This window comes from Phocoena phocoena, chromosome 7 (assembly GCF_963924675.1).
Source record: "Phocoena phocoena chromosome 7, mPhoPho1.1, whole genome shotgun sequence".
NCBI classification, from domain to species: Eukaryota; Metazoa; Chordata; class Mammalia; order Artiodactyla; family Phocoenidae; genus Phocoena; species Phocoena phocoena.
In genome coordinates this window covers 88609309-88630267 of record NC_089225.1, presented here as the reverse complement: position 1 = coordinate 88630267, position 20959 = coordinate 88609309, and the positions used below count along the sequence as shown (strand labels likewise).

The following is a 20959-nucleotide window of genomic DNA, read 5'->3' as shown; positions in this document are numbered from 1 at the left end:
ACAGTCAGAATGGAGAATAGTCCTTATTGAGTTCCTTATGAGCTAACAAAGAGCAGAGATAATGTTAGGAGTTGGGAAATAGAGGAGGAATTTAGTTCCATTCACTTTTTAATCAGAGACATTGAAAATGTTGCCCTTGGGGAAAGTATAAAACTTTTTTCTTGATATTTGATCATTTATTTTTACATTATTTTAGGTTTGCAGTAATTATCTGCAGGATTCGCCATGACCCCAGCTCTGAGGGAGGCAGCAACAAAGGGTATCTGCTTTTCATCTTTACCAAGTACCATGGAGTCGGACAAGATGCTATGCATGGAAGGTCCAAGAACGGTAGATGAAAAGCTAAAAGGAGACACCTTCTCTCAGATGCTGGGATTTCCAACTCCTGAACCTACTCTTAGCACTAATTTTGTGAATTTAAAACATTTTGGCTCCTCTCAGTCTTCAAAACATTACCAGACTGTTCTTTTAATGAGTTCTAATGCTACATTAAATAAATACAGTGAGAATTATAAACAAAAGAAATTAGGGGAACCCCACTGCAATAAGCTGAAAAACATACTGTGTAATGGTAGCAACATTCAGCTCAGTAAAATTTGTCATTCTCATTCTGAAGAGTTCATCAAAAAGGAACCTCTGTCAGATACCACAAGTCAGTGCATGACAGATGTACAAATTATTTTGGATTCAAATATAACCAAAGCCACTAATGTAGATAAAGGACAACTGAAAAACTGTAAGTGGTACCAAAAGAATGCACTTTTGGATAAAGATAGTGATGCTGAGATTAAAAAGGGTTTATGGCACTGTGCTCAAAACAAAATTGGGCCTGACCACTCAAACGTGCCTATTAGTTCCTCAACTGCAGAAAAAGAGGAGGAAGTGAATGCTCGTTTACTTCATTGTGTAAGCAAACAGAAAATTTTACTTAGCCAAGCTAGAAGAACTCAGAAACATTTGCAGATGCTCCTGGCAAAGCATGTTGTTAAGCACTATGGTCAGCAAATGAAATTTTCTATGGAACATCAACTCCCCAAAATGAAGATTTTTCATGAACCTACCACAATTTTGGATAACAGTTTACCTAAATGCACTGAAATTAAACCAGACATCAACTTATTGACTGCAGAGAATAAATTGTGGAATGATACAAAAAATGGCTTTGCACGGTGTACGGCTGCAGAAATCCAAAGATTTGCACTGTCTGCTACAGGGCTGTTGTCTCATGTTGAAGAGGGTCTGGATTCTGATGCAACTGATAGCAGCTCTGATGACGATTTGGATGAATATACCCTTAGAAAAAATGTGTCAGTGTAAGTGCAAAATTATTATTAGACCTTTTACTGTTCTGTATATAGCAGCAATTTTGTCTTGATTTCAAGATATGTTGAAAAGAAATAGATTTTCTAAAATCTTAATGCCATAATCTTTAAGTTATAAAACTTTGGTGAATTTTTAAAATGTTTCTTTTGTTAAAAATGACAGTCTGTGAATATATACATACTATTTAAAAATAAGTTACCCAACTGCTCTATCGAGGAAAAAAACCCAGATAGGAATAATGAAAAATAATTAGCTCTAAATATGTATTTTTCCTGTTCTTGAATAGGCTGTGGACAGAGCTTAAAATTTTGCTTAAGTTATCTAGCCAAAATGTATAGCTAAAAAAATTTAAAGTCTGCGTAGGTAGCCCTCACTGGCTTCAGGAGTTTATCAGTTGGCAGTACATATAAATTGACCTGCTACTTAGAAAAAATTTTTTTAACTATTTATATGCTCGTATTCACAGCTTTCAGCTCTGGTCTTTACCAATTTAGTCAATTTTTGCTAGATTAATATAACCAAAACAAAATTATAATGTCAGGTCTTAGATACCTATTGAATGCTTATTATGTGCTGGACCCTAGAGATTCAGTGATAGGCAAAATATTCAGCCTCTACCCTATTGGGAATCTGCTTCAAAGAGAGATACCTAGATATTTTATAAAACAAAACAAAACAAAAGCACAGAGAAAAATAGTTTTACTTATCATACCATTTTAATACTCCAGAACAGTTCTGATAGAAGTTTCTGGGATGATGGAAATGTTCTATTTCTGTGTTATCCAGTAGGCACTAGTCTCATGTGGCTATTGAGCACTTGAAATGTGGCCAGTACAACTGAAGAACTGAAATTTTAAAAATTTATTTATTATTTATTTATGGCTGCGTTGGGTCTTCGTTGCTGCGCGCAGTCTTTCTCTAGTTGCGGCAAGCGCAAGCGGGGGGGCTACTCTTTCGTTGCGGTGCGCGGGCTTCTCATTGTGGTGGCTTCTCTTGTTGCAGAGCACAGGCTCTAGGCACGTGGGCTTCAGTAGTTGTGGCTCGCGGGCTCTAGAGCGCAGGCTCAGTAGTTGTGATGCATGGGCTCAGTTGCTCTGCGGCATGTGGGATCCTCCCGGACCAGGGCCTGAACCCATGTCCCCTACATTGGCAGGCGGATTCTTAACCACTGTACCACCAGGGAAGCCCAGAACTGAATTTTTAATTTTATTTAATTTGAATTAATTTTATTTTAAACAGCCAGCTAGAATATAGTTTCTAATCTAGCTTTCAGAGAATCTGTTAATGTCCCTAAATTGATGCAAAATACTGTGTATATATGTGGCATTTGGGGAGGAAGAAGTTCATCATTTTTATCAAATTCTCAAAGATAAGTGAGAATCATTATAGAATTAGAAGCGGAATACATTAATTTTTACTAATAAATAGAAGGTCAGTATATTAAATATAAAATATAAAACAAAGTGAGCATTCCAGGCTTTTTGGTGTTCTGTTATTACTATATTTGAAATGGATTTGAATGAGAGCTAATAGTTATTGAGGACATATTTTTCTAACTGGCTTTGTGCTATTTACTTTACATTTGATATATTATTTAATCCTTTCAACAACCATGGGAGGTAATTGTTGTTATCTTTATTTCGCTTAGTAAGAAAAAGGCTCAGCATGGCTAAGTGACTTGCCTATGGTCAAAAAGCCAGATAAGTGGTGTGGTGGAGCTAGGCTTCTTGCCCATATATGTGAAACTTTAAACCTATGCACTTGCTGTTGGACCATCCAACTTTGTCAACATTATATCAATGATGCTTACACATTATTAAGCAAATGTGTTCTATAAGAAGTCCAGAAACTTATCAGGTTTTCTATTTATAATGTTTTTGAAGTAATTCAATTTAATAACATTTAGTGGATAAATGCTGTAAATTATTGACATTTTGTTGTTGAGAAGAGCTAATGGGCAGGGTTTCTTTTTTTTTTTGGTACACGGGCCTCTCACTGCTGTGGCCTCTCCTGTTGTGGAGCACAGGTTCCGGACGCGCAGGCTCAGCGGCCATGGCTCACGGGCCCAGCCGCTCCGCGGCATGTGGGATCTTCCCGGACCGGGGCACAAACCCGCGTCCCCTGCATCGGCAGGCGGACCCTCAACCACTGCGCCACCAGGGAAGCCCTAGGGCAGGGTTTTTTATTATTGAAATATAATTGATGCACAATATTATGTTAGTTTTGGGTATGATGCTGTGTAGTGATTTGACATTTACATGCATTTTGAAGTGATCACCAATATAAGACTAGTAACCATCTGTCCCCATACAAAGTTATTACAGTATTATCAACCATATTCCTTATGCTGTATATTACATCTCCGTGCCTTATTTGTTTTATAAATGGAGGTATATACTTCTTTAATCCCTTTCACTTCTTTCCCCCACCACCCCACACCCTCCTCCTCTGGCAACCACCTTTTTACTTTCTGTATTTATTAGTCTGGTTTTGTTTTGTTCTGCTTGTCTTGTTTTTTAGATTCCATATATGAGATCATATGGTATTTGTCTGACTTATTTCACTTAGTATAATACCCTCTAGAGTCATCCATATTGTTGCAAATGGCAAGATTTCATTTTTTTATGGCTGAATAATATTCCATTGTATGTATGTGTATATATATAAAAAAACTTCTCCATTCACCTATGGATGGACACTTAGGTTGCTTCCGTGTCTTGGCTCTTGTAAATAATGCTGCAATGAACATGGGGGTGCACATATCTTTTCGAGTTAGTGTTTTCATTTTCTTTGGATAAATACCAGGGAATGGATTGCTGGATCATAAGGTAGTTCTATCGTTAAATTTTTTGAGGAACCTCCATACTGTTTTCCATAGTGGCTGCACAAATTTACATTCCTAACAGCAGACCACAAGGGTCCTTTTTCTCTGCATCCTCATCAACACTTGTCATTTCTTGTCTTTTTGATAATAACTATTCTAATGGTGTGAGGTGATAGCTCATTGTGGTTTTGATTTGCAGTTCTCTGATGATTAGTGATGCTGAGCACTTTTTCATGTGCCTATTGGCTATCTGTATGTCTTTTTTGGAAAAATGTCTATTCAGGTCCTCTGCTCAGGTTTTTTTTTTTTTTTTTTTTTTGCGGTACGCGGGTCTCTCACTGTTGTGGCCTCTCCCGTTGCGGAGCACAGGCTCCGGACGCGCAGGCTCAGCGGCCATGGCTCACGGGCCCAGCTGCTCCGCGGCATGTGGGATCTTCCCGGACCGGGCCAACACCCGTGTCCCCTGCATCGGCAGGTGGACTCTCAACCACTGCGCCACCAGGGAAGCCCCACTCTGCTCAGTTTTTAATCAGGTTGTTTGTTTTTGATGTTGAGTTGTATGAGTTCTTTGTATATTTTGGATATTAACCCTTTATCAGATATATCATTTGCAAATATATTTTCCCATTTAGTATTCAGCCTTTTGATTTTTTGATAGCTTCCTTTGCTATGCAACTTAATTTTAAGCAACTTAAAGGCAAGTACTACTTTTTCTGTCGTTGTATACCCAGTTCCTAGCACTGTCTGCTTTTTAGTGGTTATTTGGTGTTGGTTGAGTGAATGAATGAATTTTTCTGTATTTGTATATGTAGCTGTAAAGGTACAAAAATCGAGGTTGGCAGTCCGTAAAATTTTCTCTTTCTATATGTTTTATTTTTTCTTCTTCCATTCTGCAGTATATCTTTACTTGATTTTTCCCTCCTTTCTTCCTTGGTCTCTAGTAACAAACTTGTCACTAAATGTATCTTATACATCTTAGAACCCGCATGAGTGTGTGTTGAATGAATGAATGAATAAAATATACCAAAATATGGAAATTTGAAAGTCATTATTTTATTCTAATATTTAAAATTTTAATTTTGATAAGTAAAATTGATATGTGTATTATGTTTATCTTAAAAATCTTAGATTATATGATAACTAATGTCTTTTTTTTTTTTTTTTTTTTTAGTTTATAGCCCATATAAGAAAAACAAATTCCTTCACTCCATCACTCTCATCAGGAAATTTACCTGTGAAGGAATATGATGGTTTTAAGAAATTGGAAAGTACTCACATTAGCCATTACCAGTTATTTAAAATATATATTTATATGTAGACAGTAGATTAATTTATAATGACATTACTGATACACTTTAAAGATAACTTTTGGCTGAAAGACTAATGTGCATTAGGCACTTTTTTAAAAAGTCAATTTACTTTGCAAAGCAAAACAGGAGGACTTTATATTTTTTGTAGGTTTGAGATATAATCTTTATAATATGAATGGAATCTCCCCCCTCTGTGTTCTGTCCCTTTGGTGAAGGAACACAAGTTATGGACATACTTGTGTTAAAGTCGTGGCTTGCTCTGTGACTCTGAGCAATGGTTAGGTTATTCTTAACCCACTGAATCAGATTCCTCTTTTTTGGTCTACCTTAAAGAGTTCTGGAGATGATTAGATGAAATAATAAATATAAAGTACCTATGCCTAATAAGGCACTGATTTGATAGCCAATAAAGAGTGCCTTATTAAGCAGTTTATGGTTGTAGAAGACTGGAGCTTAATATCCCATGGAAAACTTGAGGAGCCAGTGTAAAATACATGCCTGAGTTAACCATTTGAGAGGTGAAGAAGCTGGAGTATTTGCACATCAAATCCTGTCAGTTACTGGGTGAAGACTATTCCTGGTTTTACTAATTCCCTGGCAGTTCTGTTCTGCCACTTGAGTGACAAAGACCGCTTAAGCACCAACAACAAAAAGCCCTCAAAGAAATGCAGGTGCTGGCAGTTGGAAGTCAGGTCTGTGTCTGCTGAACTGGTATGTGTGAAGGGATGTGGGTGGGTTCGACACACTGTGTTACAATTATGTTACCTCTCATCTGGTGGTAAGGCCTTAGAGTTCTAGCTTTTATTTATTTATTTTTTCTTCTCTTCTGGGAAATGATGATTAGTTACTTTCTTCCAGGATGCATGTGGGAAAACTCATAGATTTTAACACAGACATGTTCTGATCCTTCAATGTTGTAAGAAAAAGGAAGAAACATGGCTTCTTTTCTTATCTGAGGAAATCTGCCAGTATCTTCCAAATCACTCAACCATCTTGGATGTTTGGAGAAAAATCTCTTCATTTTTCCATATTAGTTTCCATGTATTCAAATTTTCTTTTTAGTTTTTACTTCAGTATGTAAATTGGCTGTCTTGATAAGGAAATTCTTTTAAACAAAATCAGATATTTACTAAGAAAGAGTTGTTTAATTATAAGCTGTGAGGTGACTCTAGATTGAAAGATGGGAAAGAGCTAAGTAAATAGTTTCCTGCAGAGCTGCAGAAATGAATACTCAGTTTTCTGTATAAACACTTCTTATTTTGCCAGTAGAAAGAAAAAACCAGGTGATGAATTTCTCTTTGAGAAATTTGATAAATAGGAGTATGAGCTCAGTGTGACATTCAGAGAGTAAAGAGATGAATAACATTATATTAATAAATTGCAAATGAGTACTTTTATACTTGTATAATATCAAGTTGACAAATTGTTTTGTATTTATCACCTTTTTTTGGTGTGTGTGGTATGCGGGCCTCTCACTGTTGTGGCCTCTCCTGTTGTGGAGCACAGGCTCTGGACGCGCAGGCTCAGCGGCCATGGCTCACGGGCCCAGCTGCTCTGCGGCATGTGGGATCTTCCTGGACCAGGGCACGAACCTGTGTCCCCTGTGTCGGCAGGCAGACTCTCAACCACTGCGCCACCAGGGAAGCCCCTTAGTTTTTCTTTTACAGAAAGTCATATAGTTGGAATCATATAGTATGTAGCCTTTTCAGATTGGTTTCTTTACTTAGTACTATGCATTTAAGTTTTTCCCTTGTCTTTTCCTGGTTTGATAGCTCATTTCTTTCTAGCACTGAATAATATTCCATTGTCTGCCTATAACCACAGTTTATCCATTGACTTGTTGAAAGGTGTCTTGGTTGCTTCTAGGTTTTGGAAATTATGAATAAAGCTGTTATAAATATCTGCATGCTGGTTTTTGTGTGGACATACATTTTCAGTTCATTTGTGTAGATGCCAAGGAGTCCAATTGCTGGATTATATGGTAAGAGTATGTTTAGTTTTGTAAGAAACTGCCAAACTGTCTTCCAAAGTAGCTATACTATTTTGCATTCCAGCCAACAATGAATGACAGTTCTTATTGCTCCACATCTTTGCCAGCATTTGGTGTTGTCAGTGTTTTGGATTTTGGCTATTATAACAGATGTGTAGTGGTATCTTATTGTTGTTTTAATTTGCAATTCCCAAATGACATATGATGTTGAACATCTTTTCATCTGCTTACTTGCCATATATATATATATATATCTTTGGTGAGGTGCCTGTTCAAGTCTTTTGCCTATTTTTTAATTGGGTTGAGTTTTAAGAGTTCTTTGTATATTTCAGATAATAGTCCTTTATTATATATATCTTTTGCAAGTGTTTTCTCCCAGCCTTTGGCTTGCCTTCTTATTCTCTTTCAAGTGTCTTTACAGAGGAGAAGTTTTTAATTTTAATGAAGTCTAGCTTATCAATTATTTCTTTCTCGGATCATGCCTTTGTTTTGTCTAAAGTGTCATCACCATATGCAAGGTCACCTAGATTTTCTCCTATGTTATCTTTTTGGAATTTTATAGTTTTGCATTTTACATTTATTTCTATGGTTTTTTTTTTTTTGTGTGTGGTACGCGGGCCTCTCAACGCTGCGGCCTCTCCCATTGTGGAGCACAGGCCCCGGATGCGCAGGCCCAGCAGCCATGGCTCACAGGCCCAGCCGCTCCGTGGCCTGTAGGATCCTCCTGGACCGGGGCATGAACCTGTGTCCCCCGCACCGGCAGGCGGACTCTCAACCACTGCACCACCAGGGAAATCCCTATGATCATTTTTGAGTTAATTCTTGGGAAGAGTGTAAGGTCTATGTCTAGATTCTTTTTTTTTTTTTTACACGTGGATGTCTAGTTTTTCCAACACTATGTATTGAAAAGACTGCCTTTTCTCCACTGTATTGCTTTCACATCTTTGTCAAAAACCATTTGACCAAAAAAAAAAAAAAAAAAAACCATTTGACCATATTTTTGTGGATTTATTTGGGGGCTCTATATCTGGTTCAGTTAATCTATTTGTCTGTTCTTCTGCCAATACCACATTGTCTTGATTACTGTAGCTTTATACTAAGTCTTGAATATGGATAGTGTCAATCCTCTGACTTTGCTGTTCTCCTTCAATATTGTGTTGGCTATCATGGGTCTTTTGCCTCTTCATATAAACTTTAGAATCATTTTGTTTATTTCCACAAAATAGCTTGCTGGCATTTTGATTGGCATTGCATTGAATCTATAGATCCAGTTGGGAAAAACTGGTATACTGACAATATTGAATCTTCCTATCCATGAACATGGAATTTCTCTCTAATTTTTTAGTTCTTCTTTGATATCTTTAATCATAGTTTTGTTGTTTTCCTCATATAGATCTTATACATATTTTGTAAGATTTATACCTAAGTATTTCATTTTGGGGGGTGGTAATGTGCTTTTAATTCAAATTCTGCTTTTTTACTGCTGGTATATGAGAAAGCAGTTGACTTTTGTATATCAACTTTGTATCCTGCAACCTTGCTGTAATTGCTTATTAGTTGTAGGCTTTTTAAAAATGATTCTTTTGGATTCTTCCCATAGATAATCATGTCATCTGTGAATAGAGTTTTATTTCTTCCTTACAAACTTATATATCTTTTATTTCCTTTTCTTGTCTTATTGTTTTAGCTATGATTTCCAGTACAATGTTGAAAAGGAGAGATGACGGGATGTCTTGTCTTGTTCCTGATCTTAGTGGGAAAGGTTCACTCTCTTACAATTAAGTATGATATAGCTGTAAGTTTTTGGTAGATAATCTTTATCAGATTGAGAAAATTCCCTCTTTTTCTAGTTTACTAAGAGTTTTCATTGTGAGTGTGTGTTGTACTTTGTGAAATTCTATTTGTGCACCTATTGGTATGGTCATGTGATTGTTTTCTCTTTGATGTGATATGATGTAATGATGTGATATTGATATGATAATATGATGCCTGTTGATATGATAGATCACATTACTTGATTTTGGATGTTGAACCAGCTTTGCATACCTAGGATAAATCCCACTTGGTTATGCTATGTAAGTCTTTTTATACATTTTTAAATTCAATTTGCTAACATTTTGTGGTTCTTTGTGTCTATCTTCATGAGATTGTAGTTTTCTTGTAATAGCTTTATCTGGTTTTGGTATTAGGGTAATGCTGACCTCATAGGTGAGTTAGGAAGTAGTCTCTCTCCTTCTATCTTCTGAAAGAGATTCTAGAGAATTCGTAAAATTTCTTCTTTAAATTTTTGGTAGAATTTATCAGTGAACCCATTTGGGCCTGCTGCTTTCTGTTTTGGAAGGTTACTAATTATTGATTTAATTTCTTTAACAGATACAAGTCTATTCAGATTGTTTATTTCTTCTTGTTTGAGGTTTGGCAGATTGTACCTTTCAAGGAATTAGCCCATTTCCTCTACATTATCAAATTAGTGGACTTAGAGTTGTTCATGTTACTCCTTGATTATCCGTTTAGGGTTCATAGGATCTGTGGTGAAGTCTCCTCTTCCATTTCTGATATTCGGTAATTTCTGTGATCTCTCTTTAATTCTGGTTATCCAGGACAGAGGCTTATTGACTTCACTGATCTTTTCAAAGAACCATTTTTTGGTTTTGTTGATTTTTCTCAGTTGATTTCGTGTTTTCAGTCTCATTGATTTCTGCTCAGATTTTTATTATTTCTTTTCTTCTACTTACTTTGGATTTAACTTGCTCTTCTTTTTCTAGTTTCCTAAAGTGGAGCTTAGATGGTTGATTTTTAGATCTCTCTTATTTTCTACTGTATAAATTTAATGCTATAAATTCTGTTTTTTCTCATATGCTTTTCCCTGTAAGCAGTGTTTCCACTGTATCCCACAAATTTTGAGACTTGTATTTGCATTTTCCTTTCATTCATAGTATTTTAAAATTTCTACTGAGATTTCTTCTTCACCCCATGTATTAATTAAAAGTGTGTTGTTTAATCTCCAAGTATTTGGGGATTTTCCAGTTAACCTTTCTGTTAATGACTTCTAATTTAATTCCATTGTGGCCTGACAGCAGACATTATATAATTTCTGTTTCTTAAAACTTGTTGAAGTGTGTTTTATGGCCCAGAATATGGTCTGTTTTGGTGAATGTTTAATGTTAGCTTGAGAAAAATGTGTAATCTGCTGTTGTTGGATGAAGTAGGCTATAGGTGTCAATTATATCCAGCTGATTACTGGTGCTGTTGAGTTCATCTCTGTCTTTACTGATTTTCTGCCTGTTGGATCTGCACATTTCTGATAGAGGGAATGTTAAAGTCTCTGATATAATAGTGGATTCATCTATTTCTTCTTGCAGTCATCTGTCAATTTTACCTTACATAGTTTGATGCTCTTTGTTAGATGCGTACACATTAAGGATTGTTATCTTCTTGAAGTGTTGACCCTTTTATTATTATTTAATACCCCTCTTTATCAATGATAACTTTTCTTGCTGTGAAGTTTTCTCTGTCTGAAATTAACATACCTACTCCCACTTTCTTTTGATTAGTGTTAGCATGGCCTAACTTTCTCTGTCTCTTCAGTTTAGTTTTTTTTTTTCTTTTTTTTTTAAGTATAGCAGTTATTTATTAGTGAGATAAATGGTTACAATTCTCCCTCTGGACCTGTTAGCCTTGTACATAAAACAATTATTTTTTTTTAAATTGAAGTATAGTTAATTTACAATGTTGTGTTACTTTCAAGTGTACAGCAAAGTGATTGAGTCATGTATATATATATATGTATATATTAGATTATTTTCCAATATAGGTTATTACAAGATATTGAGTATAGTTCCCTGTGCTATACAGTAGGTCCTTGTTGTTTACCTATTTTGTATATAGTAGTGTGTATATGTTAATCCCAAACTCCTAATTTACCTCTCCCCCTCCCTTTTGGTAACCATAAAATTGTTTTCTGTGTCTGTGAGTCTATTTCTGTTTTGTAAATAAGTTCATTTGTATCATATTTTAAGATTCCACATATAAGTAATATTATATGATGTTTGTCTTAACTCTTTCTGACTTACTTCACTTAATATGATAATCTCTAGATCCATTCATGTTGCTGCAAATGGCATTATTTTATTCTTTTTTTATGGCTGGGTAATATTCCACTGTGTATATATATACCATATCTTCTTTATCCATTCATCTGTTGATGTTGCTTCCATGTCTTGGCTACTGTAAATAGTACTGCTATGAACACTGGGTGCATATATCTTTTCAAATTAAAGTTTTCTCTGGATATATGCCCAGGAGTGGGATTGCAGGATCATATGGTAACTCTGTTTTTAGTTTTTTAAGGAACTTACATACTGTTCTCCATAGTGACTGCACCAATTTACATTCCCACCAACACTATAGGAGAGTTCCTGTTTCTCCACACCCTCTCCAGGATTTACTATTCGTAGAGTTTTTAATGATGGCCATTCTGACTGATGTGAGGTGATACTTCATTGTAGTTTTGGTTTGTATTAATATAATAATTAGTGATATTGAGCATCTTTTTGTGTTCCTGTTAGCCATCTGTATGTCTTCTTTGGAGAAATGTCTATTTAGGTCTTCTGCCTACTTTTCGATTGGGTCGTTTGTTTTACTGACATTAAGCTGTATGAGCTGTTCATATATTTTGGAAATTAATCCCTTGTTGGTAGCATCGTTTGCAAATATTTTCTCCCAGTCCGTAGGTTGTCTTTTTGTTTTGTTTATGGTTTCCTTTGGTATGCAAAAGCTTTCAAGTTTCATTAGGTCCCATTTGTTTATTTTGTTTCTATTTCCATTACTCTAGGAGACAGATTGAAAAAGATATTGCTGTGATTTATGTCAAATGGTGTTCTGCCTATATTTTCCTCTAAGAGTTTTATAGTTTCTGGTCTTACATTTAGGTCTTTAATCCATTTTGAGTCTATTTTTGTATATGGTGTTAGAGAATTTTCTGATTTCATTCTTTTACGTGTAGCTGTCCAATTTCCCCAGCATCACTTATTAAAGGGACTGTCTTTTCCCCATTGTATATTTTTGCCTCCTTTGTTGTCGATTAATTGACCATAAGTGTGTGGGTTCATTTCTGTGCTTTCTATCCTGTTCCATTGATCTATGTGTCTGTTTTTGTGCCAGTACTATACTATTTTGATTAGCTTTGTAGTTTAGTCTGAAGTCAGGGTGCCTGGTTCCTTCAGCTCCATTCTTTCTCAAGATAGTTTTGGCTATTTGGGGTCTTTGTACTTCCATACAAATTTCTAAGTTTTTTTGCTCTAGTTCTGTGAAAAGTGCCGTTGGTAATTTGTTAAGGATTGCATTGAATCTGTAGATTGTCTTGGGTAGTATGGTCATTTTAACAGTATTGATTCTTCCAATCCAAGAACATGATATATCTTTCCATCTGTTTGTGTCATCTTCAATTTCTTTCATCAGAGTATTATGGTTGTTTCCTTACTTTCTCTTTTAGAGTATAAAAATGCAACAGATTTCTGTATATTAATTTTGTATCCTGCAGCTTTACCAGATTCATTGATGAGCTCTAGTAGTTTTCTGGTAGTGTCTTTAGAATTTTCTGTGTATAGCATCATGTCATCTGCAAACAGCGACAGTTTTATTTCTTCCTTTCCAATTTGGATTCCTTTCATTTCTTTTTCTTCTCTGATTACTGTGGCTAGGTCTTCCAAAACTATGTTAAATAAAAGTGGTGAGAGTGGGCAGTCTAGTCTTATTCCTGATCTTAGAGGAAATGCTTTCAGTTTTTCATCATTGAGTATGATGTTAGCTGTGGGTTTGTCATATATGGCCTTTCTTATGTTGAGGTCAGTTGCCTCTTTGCCTGGTTACTGAAGAGTCTATATCATAAATGTTGAATTTTGTCAAAAACTTTTTCTGCATCTATTGAAATGATCATATGGTTCTTATGCTTCAATTTGTTAATGTGGTGTATCAGATTCAGTTATTTGCAGATATTGAAAAATCCTTGCATCACTGGGATAAATCCCACTGGATTATGGTGTGTGATCCTTTTAATGTATTGTTGGATTCGGTTTGCTAGTATTTTGCTGAGGATTTTTCATCTATTTTTATCAGTGATATTGGCCTATAATTTTCTTTTTTTTTGATATCTTTGTCTAGGTTTAATGTCAGAGTGATAGTGGCCCAGGGTGATAGAGTGAGTTTGGAAGCGTTCCTTCCTTTGCAGTTTCAGGAATAGTTTGAGAATGATAGATGTTAACTCTTCTCTAAATATTTGGTAGAATTCACCTGTGAAGCCATCTGTTCCTGGACTTTTGCTTGCTGGGAGTTTTTAACTACTGATTCAATTTCGTTACTGGTAGTTGGTCTGTTCATATTTTCTGTGTCTTTCTGGTTCAGTCTTGGGAGATTGTACCTTTCTAAGAATTTAACCATTTCTTCTAGGTTGTCCATTTTATTAGTGTATAGTTGTTTATTGTAGTATCTTATGATCCGATCTGTTTCTGTGGTGTCAGTTGTAACTTGTTCTTTTTTCATTTCTGAGTTTATTAATTTAGACCCTCTCTCTTTTTTTCCTGATGAGTTTGGTTAACAGTTTATCAATTTTGTTTATCTTTTCAAAGAACCAGCTTTTAGGTTCATTGATCTTTTCTGTTTTTTATTTTAGTATCTATTTCATTTATTTCTGCTCTGATCTTTATGATTTCTTCTACTAATTTTGGGTTTTGTTCTTCTTTCTCTGGTTGCTTTAGGCATAAGATTAGGTTGTTTATTTGAGATTTTTCTTGTTTCCTGAGGTACGGTTGTATTGCTATAAACTAACCTCTTAGAACTGCTTTTGCTGCATCCCATAGGTTTTAGATTGTCATATTTTCATTTGTCTCTAAGTATTTTTTGATTTCCTCTTTGATTTCTTCAATGATCCATTGATTGCTTAGTTAAACATATTGTTTAGCCTCCATGTATTTGTGTTTTTTGCAGTTTTTTTTTTCTTGTAGTTGATTACTAGCCTCATAGTGTTGTGGTCCAAAAAGATGTTTGATATGATTTCAGTTTTCTTAAATTTACCAAGGCTTGCTTTGTGGCCCAGGGTGTTATCTGTCCTGGGGAATGTTCCATGTGCACTTGAAGAGAATGTGTATTCTGCTGCTTTCAGATGGAATGCTCTATAAATATCAATTAAGTCCATCTGGTCTTAATGGGTCATTTAAGGCTTGCCTTTCCTTTTTGAGTTTCTGTGTAGATGATCTGTCCATTGATGTAAGTGGGATGTTACTGTCACCACACTATTAATGTGTTACTATCAGTTTCTCCTTTTATGTCTGTTAACATTTACCTTATCTATTGAGGTGCTCTTATGTTGGGTGCATATATATATTTGCAATTGTTATATCTTCTTCTTGGATTGATCCTTTGATCATTATGTAGTGTCCGTCTTTGTCTTGTGACAGTCTTTATTTTAAAGTCAACTTTTTATGACATAAGTATTGCTACTCTGGCTTTCCCTTGATTTCCATTTGCATGGAATACCTTTTCCCATGCCCTCACTTTCATTATGTATGTGTCTCTAGATCTGAAGTGAGTCTCTTGTAGGCAGCAAATATATGGGCCTTGTTTTTGTATCCATTCAGCCAGTCTGTATCTTTTGGTTGGATCATTTAGTCCATTTACATTTAAGGTAATTAATAATGTGTATGTTCCTATTCCCATTTTGTTAATTGTTTTGGATTTGTTTTTGTAGGTCTTTCCCCCCGCTTTCTTCTTTTACTCTCTTTTCTTGTGATTTGATGATTGTCTTTAGTGTTATGTTTGGATTCCTTTTTCTTTTTTGTGAGTATATCTATTATAGATTTTGTTTTGTGGTTATCATGAGGTTTTTGTATAGGAGTGTGTGTATATATATATATATATATATATATATATATATATATTTTTTTTTTTTTTTTTTTGTGGTACACAGGCCTCTCACTGTTGTGGCCTCTCCCATTGCGGATCACAGCTCCGGACACACAGGCTCAGCAGCCATGGCTCATGGGCCCAGCTGCTCTGTGACATGTGGGATCTTCCCAGACCGGGGCACGAACCCGTGTCCGCTGCATCAGCAGGCGGACTCTCAACCACTGCACCACCAGGGAAGCCCACAGAGTGTATATTTTTATGTGCTTGTTTTAAGTTGCTGATCTCTTAATTTCAAACACATTTTAGATACCCTGCATTTGTACTGTTCTCCCTTTATGATTATTGTTTTTGATATATTTTACATCTAATTGTTTTGTGTATCCCTTAACTGCTTATTGTGGATACAAATAATTTTACTACTTTTGTCTTTTAACTTCCCTACTAGCTTTGTGCATGGATTATATCCTACCTTTATTCTATGTTGGTCTTTACCAGTGAGCTTTTCCAGTTTGTAATTTTCTTGTTTCTAGTTGTGACCTTTGCTTTTTTGCCTAGAGAACTTCCTTTAGCATTTGCTGTAAAGTTGGTTTGGTGGTCCTGAATTCTTTTAGCTTTTGATTGTTTGTAAACCTTTTGATTTCTCCATCAAATCTGAATGAGAGTCTTGTTGGGTAGTGTATTCTTGGTTGTAGGTTTTTCTCTTTCATCACTTTAAGTATATCATGTCACTCCCTTCTGGCCAGCAGAGTTTCTGCTGAAAAATCAGCTGATAGCCTTATTGGAATTCCCTTGTGTTATTTGTTGCTTTTCCCTTGTTGCTTTTAATATCCTCTCTTTATCTTTAATTTTTGTCATTTTGATTACAATGTGTTGTGGTGTATTCCTCTGGGTTAATTCTGCATGGGACGCTGCACTTCCTAGACTTAGGTGATTGTTTCCATCCCCAGGATAGGGAAGTTTACAGCTATTATCTCTTCAAATAGTTTCTGAGGCCCGTTCTCTTTCTCTTCACCTTCTAGGATCCCTATAATGCGAATATTAGCATGCTTCATGTTGTCTCAGAGGTCTCTTAAACTGTCCTCATTCCTTTCCATTCTTTTTTATTTCTATTCAGCAGCAGTGATTTCCACTTCTCTGTCTTCCATCTCACTGATCTGTCCTTCTGCCTCATTTAGTCTACTCTTGATTCCTTCTAGTGTATTTTTCATTTCAGTTATTCTTCAATTTTTTTTTGTTGTTTTTTGTTTTTTTGTGGCCACACTGTGCAGCATGTGGGAATCTTCATTCCCTGACCAGGGGTTGAACCCGTGCCCTCTGCATTGGGAGCACACAGTCTTAACCACTGGACCACCAGGGAAGTCCCGTATTTTACAATTCTGTTTTGTTCTTTATATTTTCTAGCTCTTTGTTAAAAACTTCTAATTTCTTGCTCTATGCATCCATTCTCCTCCCAAGTTCTTTGATCATATTTATGATCATTACTGTCAACTCTTTCTCAGGGAGACTGCCTATTTCCATGTCACTTTGTTCTTCTTTTGTGGTTTAATCTTATTCCTTTGTCTGAAACATATTATGTTCTTCTTTTGTGGTTTAATCTTATTCCTTTGTCTGAAACATATTACTCTGTCACCTAATTTTGTGTAAATTGCTATTTGTATTTTTATGTATGTGGTAGGTTGGTTACATTTCTTGACCGTGGAGAAGAGGCCCTCTATAGGAAACATTCTATGCATCCCAGGAGTGCACTTCCCTCTTGACACCCAAGGTCCAGGAGCCAGCTGGTCCCAGGCTAGTGTCTGGCCTGCATTTGGGTGGAGCTGGGTTTTGGTCCTCTGGTGGGCAGGGCTGTATTTAGGGGCATACCTAGATGTGGCTGTGAGTTTAGGAAGTCTTTAGGTAGCCTGGCTGCTGATTGGTGGGGCTGTGTTCCCACCCAGTTTGTTGTTTGGTCTGAGGCATCCCAGCACTGGAGCCTGCAGGCTGTTGGGTGGGGTCAGGTCTTGGTGCCAAAATGCCAGCCTCCTAGAGAGCTCACTTGCTGATGAATGCTCCATGATATATCCACCATCTATGACCCTGGAGTGGGCCACAGCCACCCCTTACCTCCCCAGGAGACCCTCCAAAACCGACAGGTAGGTCTGGCCCAGGCTCCCATCAAATTACTGCTTTTTCCCTTAGTCCTGGTGTGTGTGAGATTTTGTGTGTGCCCTTTAAGAGTGAAGTCTTTATTTTCCCCAAGCCTGTGGAGCTCCTGCAATCAAGCCCACTGGCCTTCAAAACTAAATGCTCTGGGGGCTCCTCTTCCTGGTGCCAGACCCCTAGATAGGGGGGACTCACATGGGGCTCAGAACTCTCCTGTGGGAGAACCTCTGTAATATAGTTATTCTCCAGTTTGTGGGTCACCCACCAGTGGTATGGGATTTGATGATATCACGAGTCTGCCCCTCCTACAAGTCTTGTTGTGTTTCCGTCTTTATGTCTTTAGTTGTAGAGGGTGGTTGTTCTGCAGATTGTTGTGATTTTGGTGTTCTCTTATCTCAGGAGATAAGCTTAAGGTCCTTCTACTTTGCCCTCTTACTTTTAACCTATATGTATCTTTATATTTAAAGTGAGTTTCTTGTAGACAACATTTAGTTGGGTCTTGTGTTTTGATCCACTCTGACAATCTTTGTCTTTTAATAGTGTATTTAGACCATTGATGTTTAAAATGATTATTGATGTAGTAGCTTAATATCTACCATATTTGTCACTGTTTTCTATTTGTTGCTCATGTTCTTTTCTCCCATTTTTGTCTTCCGTATATTTTCTGGCTTTTGTAGTTTTTTGTGTTTTGCAATTTTAATTGAACATTTTATATAATTCTACTTTCTTTCCTGTCTTAGCATATCAGTTATACTTCTTATTTATTTTTTTTAGTTGTTACCCTAAAGTTTGCAATGTATTTTTATAGCTAATCCACCTTTACTTTCAAATAATACTATAACTCTTCCCAGTTACTGCAAGTACCTTATAATAACAAAAAATCCTGTTGTCTTTGTCCCTTGTATCACTCCTGTCGTTCATTTCATTTATACATATAAGCATATGTAGGAATTTATAAGCACACACACATGTGCATACCTAATTGGTTACATTGTTGCCATTGTTATTTTGAACAAACAAATCCATTATCTGTTAGATCCATTAAGAATAAGAAAAATAAAACTTATTTTACCCTTAGTTATTCTCCAGTGTACTTCTTCTCTTTATGTATATCTAAGTTTCTGACTTAATTTTTCAGAGAAGGAAAATTGTTTTCTTTTAACATTTGGAATACAGGGGAATGATGCCAATAATATGTGGAATTCGGCTTGGATTCTTTTCCCCTAAACAAGTTCGAACCTGTTATTGTTTTGGAAAGATCAGGGGCAAGCTTTTTCACAACTAAAGAGAAAGCATTAGTAGTATAAGAAATATGCTGAATATTCTGTAAAAGTAACCTATAATACAATAAGGTGCTGGTTTATTGGCACCTTAACAATTTTAACAAAAAATTGCTGTATATTCTACTATATTAAAAGATCTGAGGAAGTTGCAAGTTTCGTTGAAGAAGTTGTAAAGATAGCCTTTATCAATTTCTTTTTAATACAAAGGAACTATCACCAGATGATATTTTTAATTTTTATTAAACTGGTCTCTATTAGAAGTGAATGTCTTCAAGGACCCACATCAAAAGAAAAAATGAGCTCCAGGAAATGAAGCTTTAAAGGATGGACTGACTTACTCTTAATACAAATGCCAGTAGAAACTCAACTGTACTCATATTTTTATACGGCTTGTTATTGTTTTGTTAAGACTCCATAGTCCTTAATTCCATAGATTTTGAGTCCTCTCACTCCAATTCTACTTTTTCCATAGGTTTAGCTCTTTTTATTTTACAGAACATGGAGTTATTTAGGAATGCATATATGCTGTTATAGCAGAAATGCCTGCACTCCATTCTGAGTTAGTGGTAGCCACCTTTTTGAGTAACAAGGGTAGTCTAATCCTCTTTTATCTCATTTATTTTCAGTGCTCATCATAGTGGCTGGCAGGGCTATCCCAAGCCCTTTTGTGTGCAGTAGAAAAAAATGCTCCTTCCTCTGAGTAGATTTAGATTTTTAATTGCAGAGCTTGGAGTACAAAACTCTTGCTGAATTAGTCCTGCTTACCCTTTCAGCCAGGCCTTTATGCAGTGTATAGTTTGGAAGCACTATACCATGTCCTGGCTTCCTGAACAAAAGAGTCATGCACACATATAAACACATGCATATACACACACACACATACACATACACACACATACACATACACACAATGCTTGTTGAACTGATGATGTGCATGACTTCACACTGTTTTTTAACAAATATATTTTGATTAGTTTAGAAATCATTTATTTCCTTTATTTGTATGTCCCTAATTGTTAATTTTGATGTTATGTGAGGATTTTAAAAATACAGGTAAGACAATTTAACAGACTATTAACTTTCAAAATTCTTTTCATACAGGAGAAAGGGGGGAGTGGTATTGATAGAATGTATAAGTATTTCCCAACCTCTCCATTTTTTCTTTCTCTCTTCCTTTCTTTGAAGGGAAGGGGGTGATAGATGGTAGGAGAGCAAGACCAAATATGCCAATCTAATGTATGAATTCTTTAAACTAATACTAAAAATTTCAGTTTAGATAGATGACAAATTGGGTTTTGCCAGATTCCTAGGCAGAATTGCACAATATATTAAGATTGTGACTCAAAGCCACATTCAACAGGTGGAGTAAAAGTCCTCTCTTTCGGTTCCAGATGTGGTTCCTTATATGCGGTAATCTATAAACCCAGAGACAACTTTTCTAATGCTTTTACCTTGTTTCTTGTATGTATGTTGAAGTAGGGACAGGAAAGCTACAATAAAACTCCTACTGGAAAGAGAGAAGGTTGGGATACACATGAAAGTTCCTGGTCCTTACAATAATTAATAAGACTTCTTGCTTTGGAAGTGGAGTAAGGACTTGATAGGATCCTAATTCTGCTTTCTGAGAGAAGTTCCTTTGTCCTTTGTTTTCCATAGTCCCTGACTTTACTTTTTTAGGAATTATTCCTTATCTATCATCCTTTGTGTCTATATCGGAAATGGGTGTTGGAGAACATACCCTTATTTGAGGCTGCACTGGATTCTCACCCTGTGTCCTGTCAGTGCAAACTTGGGCTCCCTGGGTAGAGCATGCTAGACTTGTGGTAATTTTTGCTAATAGAGTTGCCTCAAACATGTAGGTTTCAATTCTGTTTGCCTCCAGTCAGCTATATGTGAAAATACCAGTACCAAAGATCTCACTTGCTCATAATTGCTAAGCCTACAAACTAGTTACTTTACTAGTTATTTTCCTCAGAGCATCCAACTCTCCCTTAACTTAATAACTGATACCTTGTGGCCACCTGAAACAGTACATTTGGGTAGGAGTTAATCTGACTTTTGCTCCTAGGCAGGCTCTCGTTATGTGGCTTAGAATTCTTAAGAGAGATTGTTGGAATACATTTTTTTGTTGTTAGCTGTAGAGAAGCAACTGGCTTTTCTATTCCTTCAAGGTACCCTGTATTAT

At 36.1% G+C, this 20959-nt stretch overlaps 1 protein-coding gene across 1 annotated transcript in view; it reads left to right on the top strand.

Moving 5' to 3' along the window:
- The first annotated feature begins 225 nt into the window (after positions 1-225).
- KANSL1L (KAT8 regulatory NSL complex subunit 1 like) overlaps positions 226-20959 on the top strand; it is a 140167-nt gene continuing 119433 nt past the window's right edge. Inside the window, exon 1 of the mRNA XM_065880172.1 lies at positions 226-1313. Coding sequence (XP_065736244.1) covers positions 226-1313 — 1088 coding nt within the window. The remainder of the gene's footprint in view (positions 1314-20959) is intronic.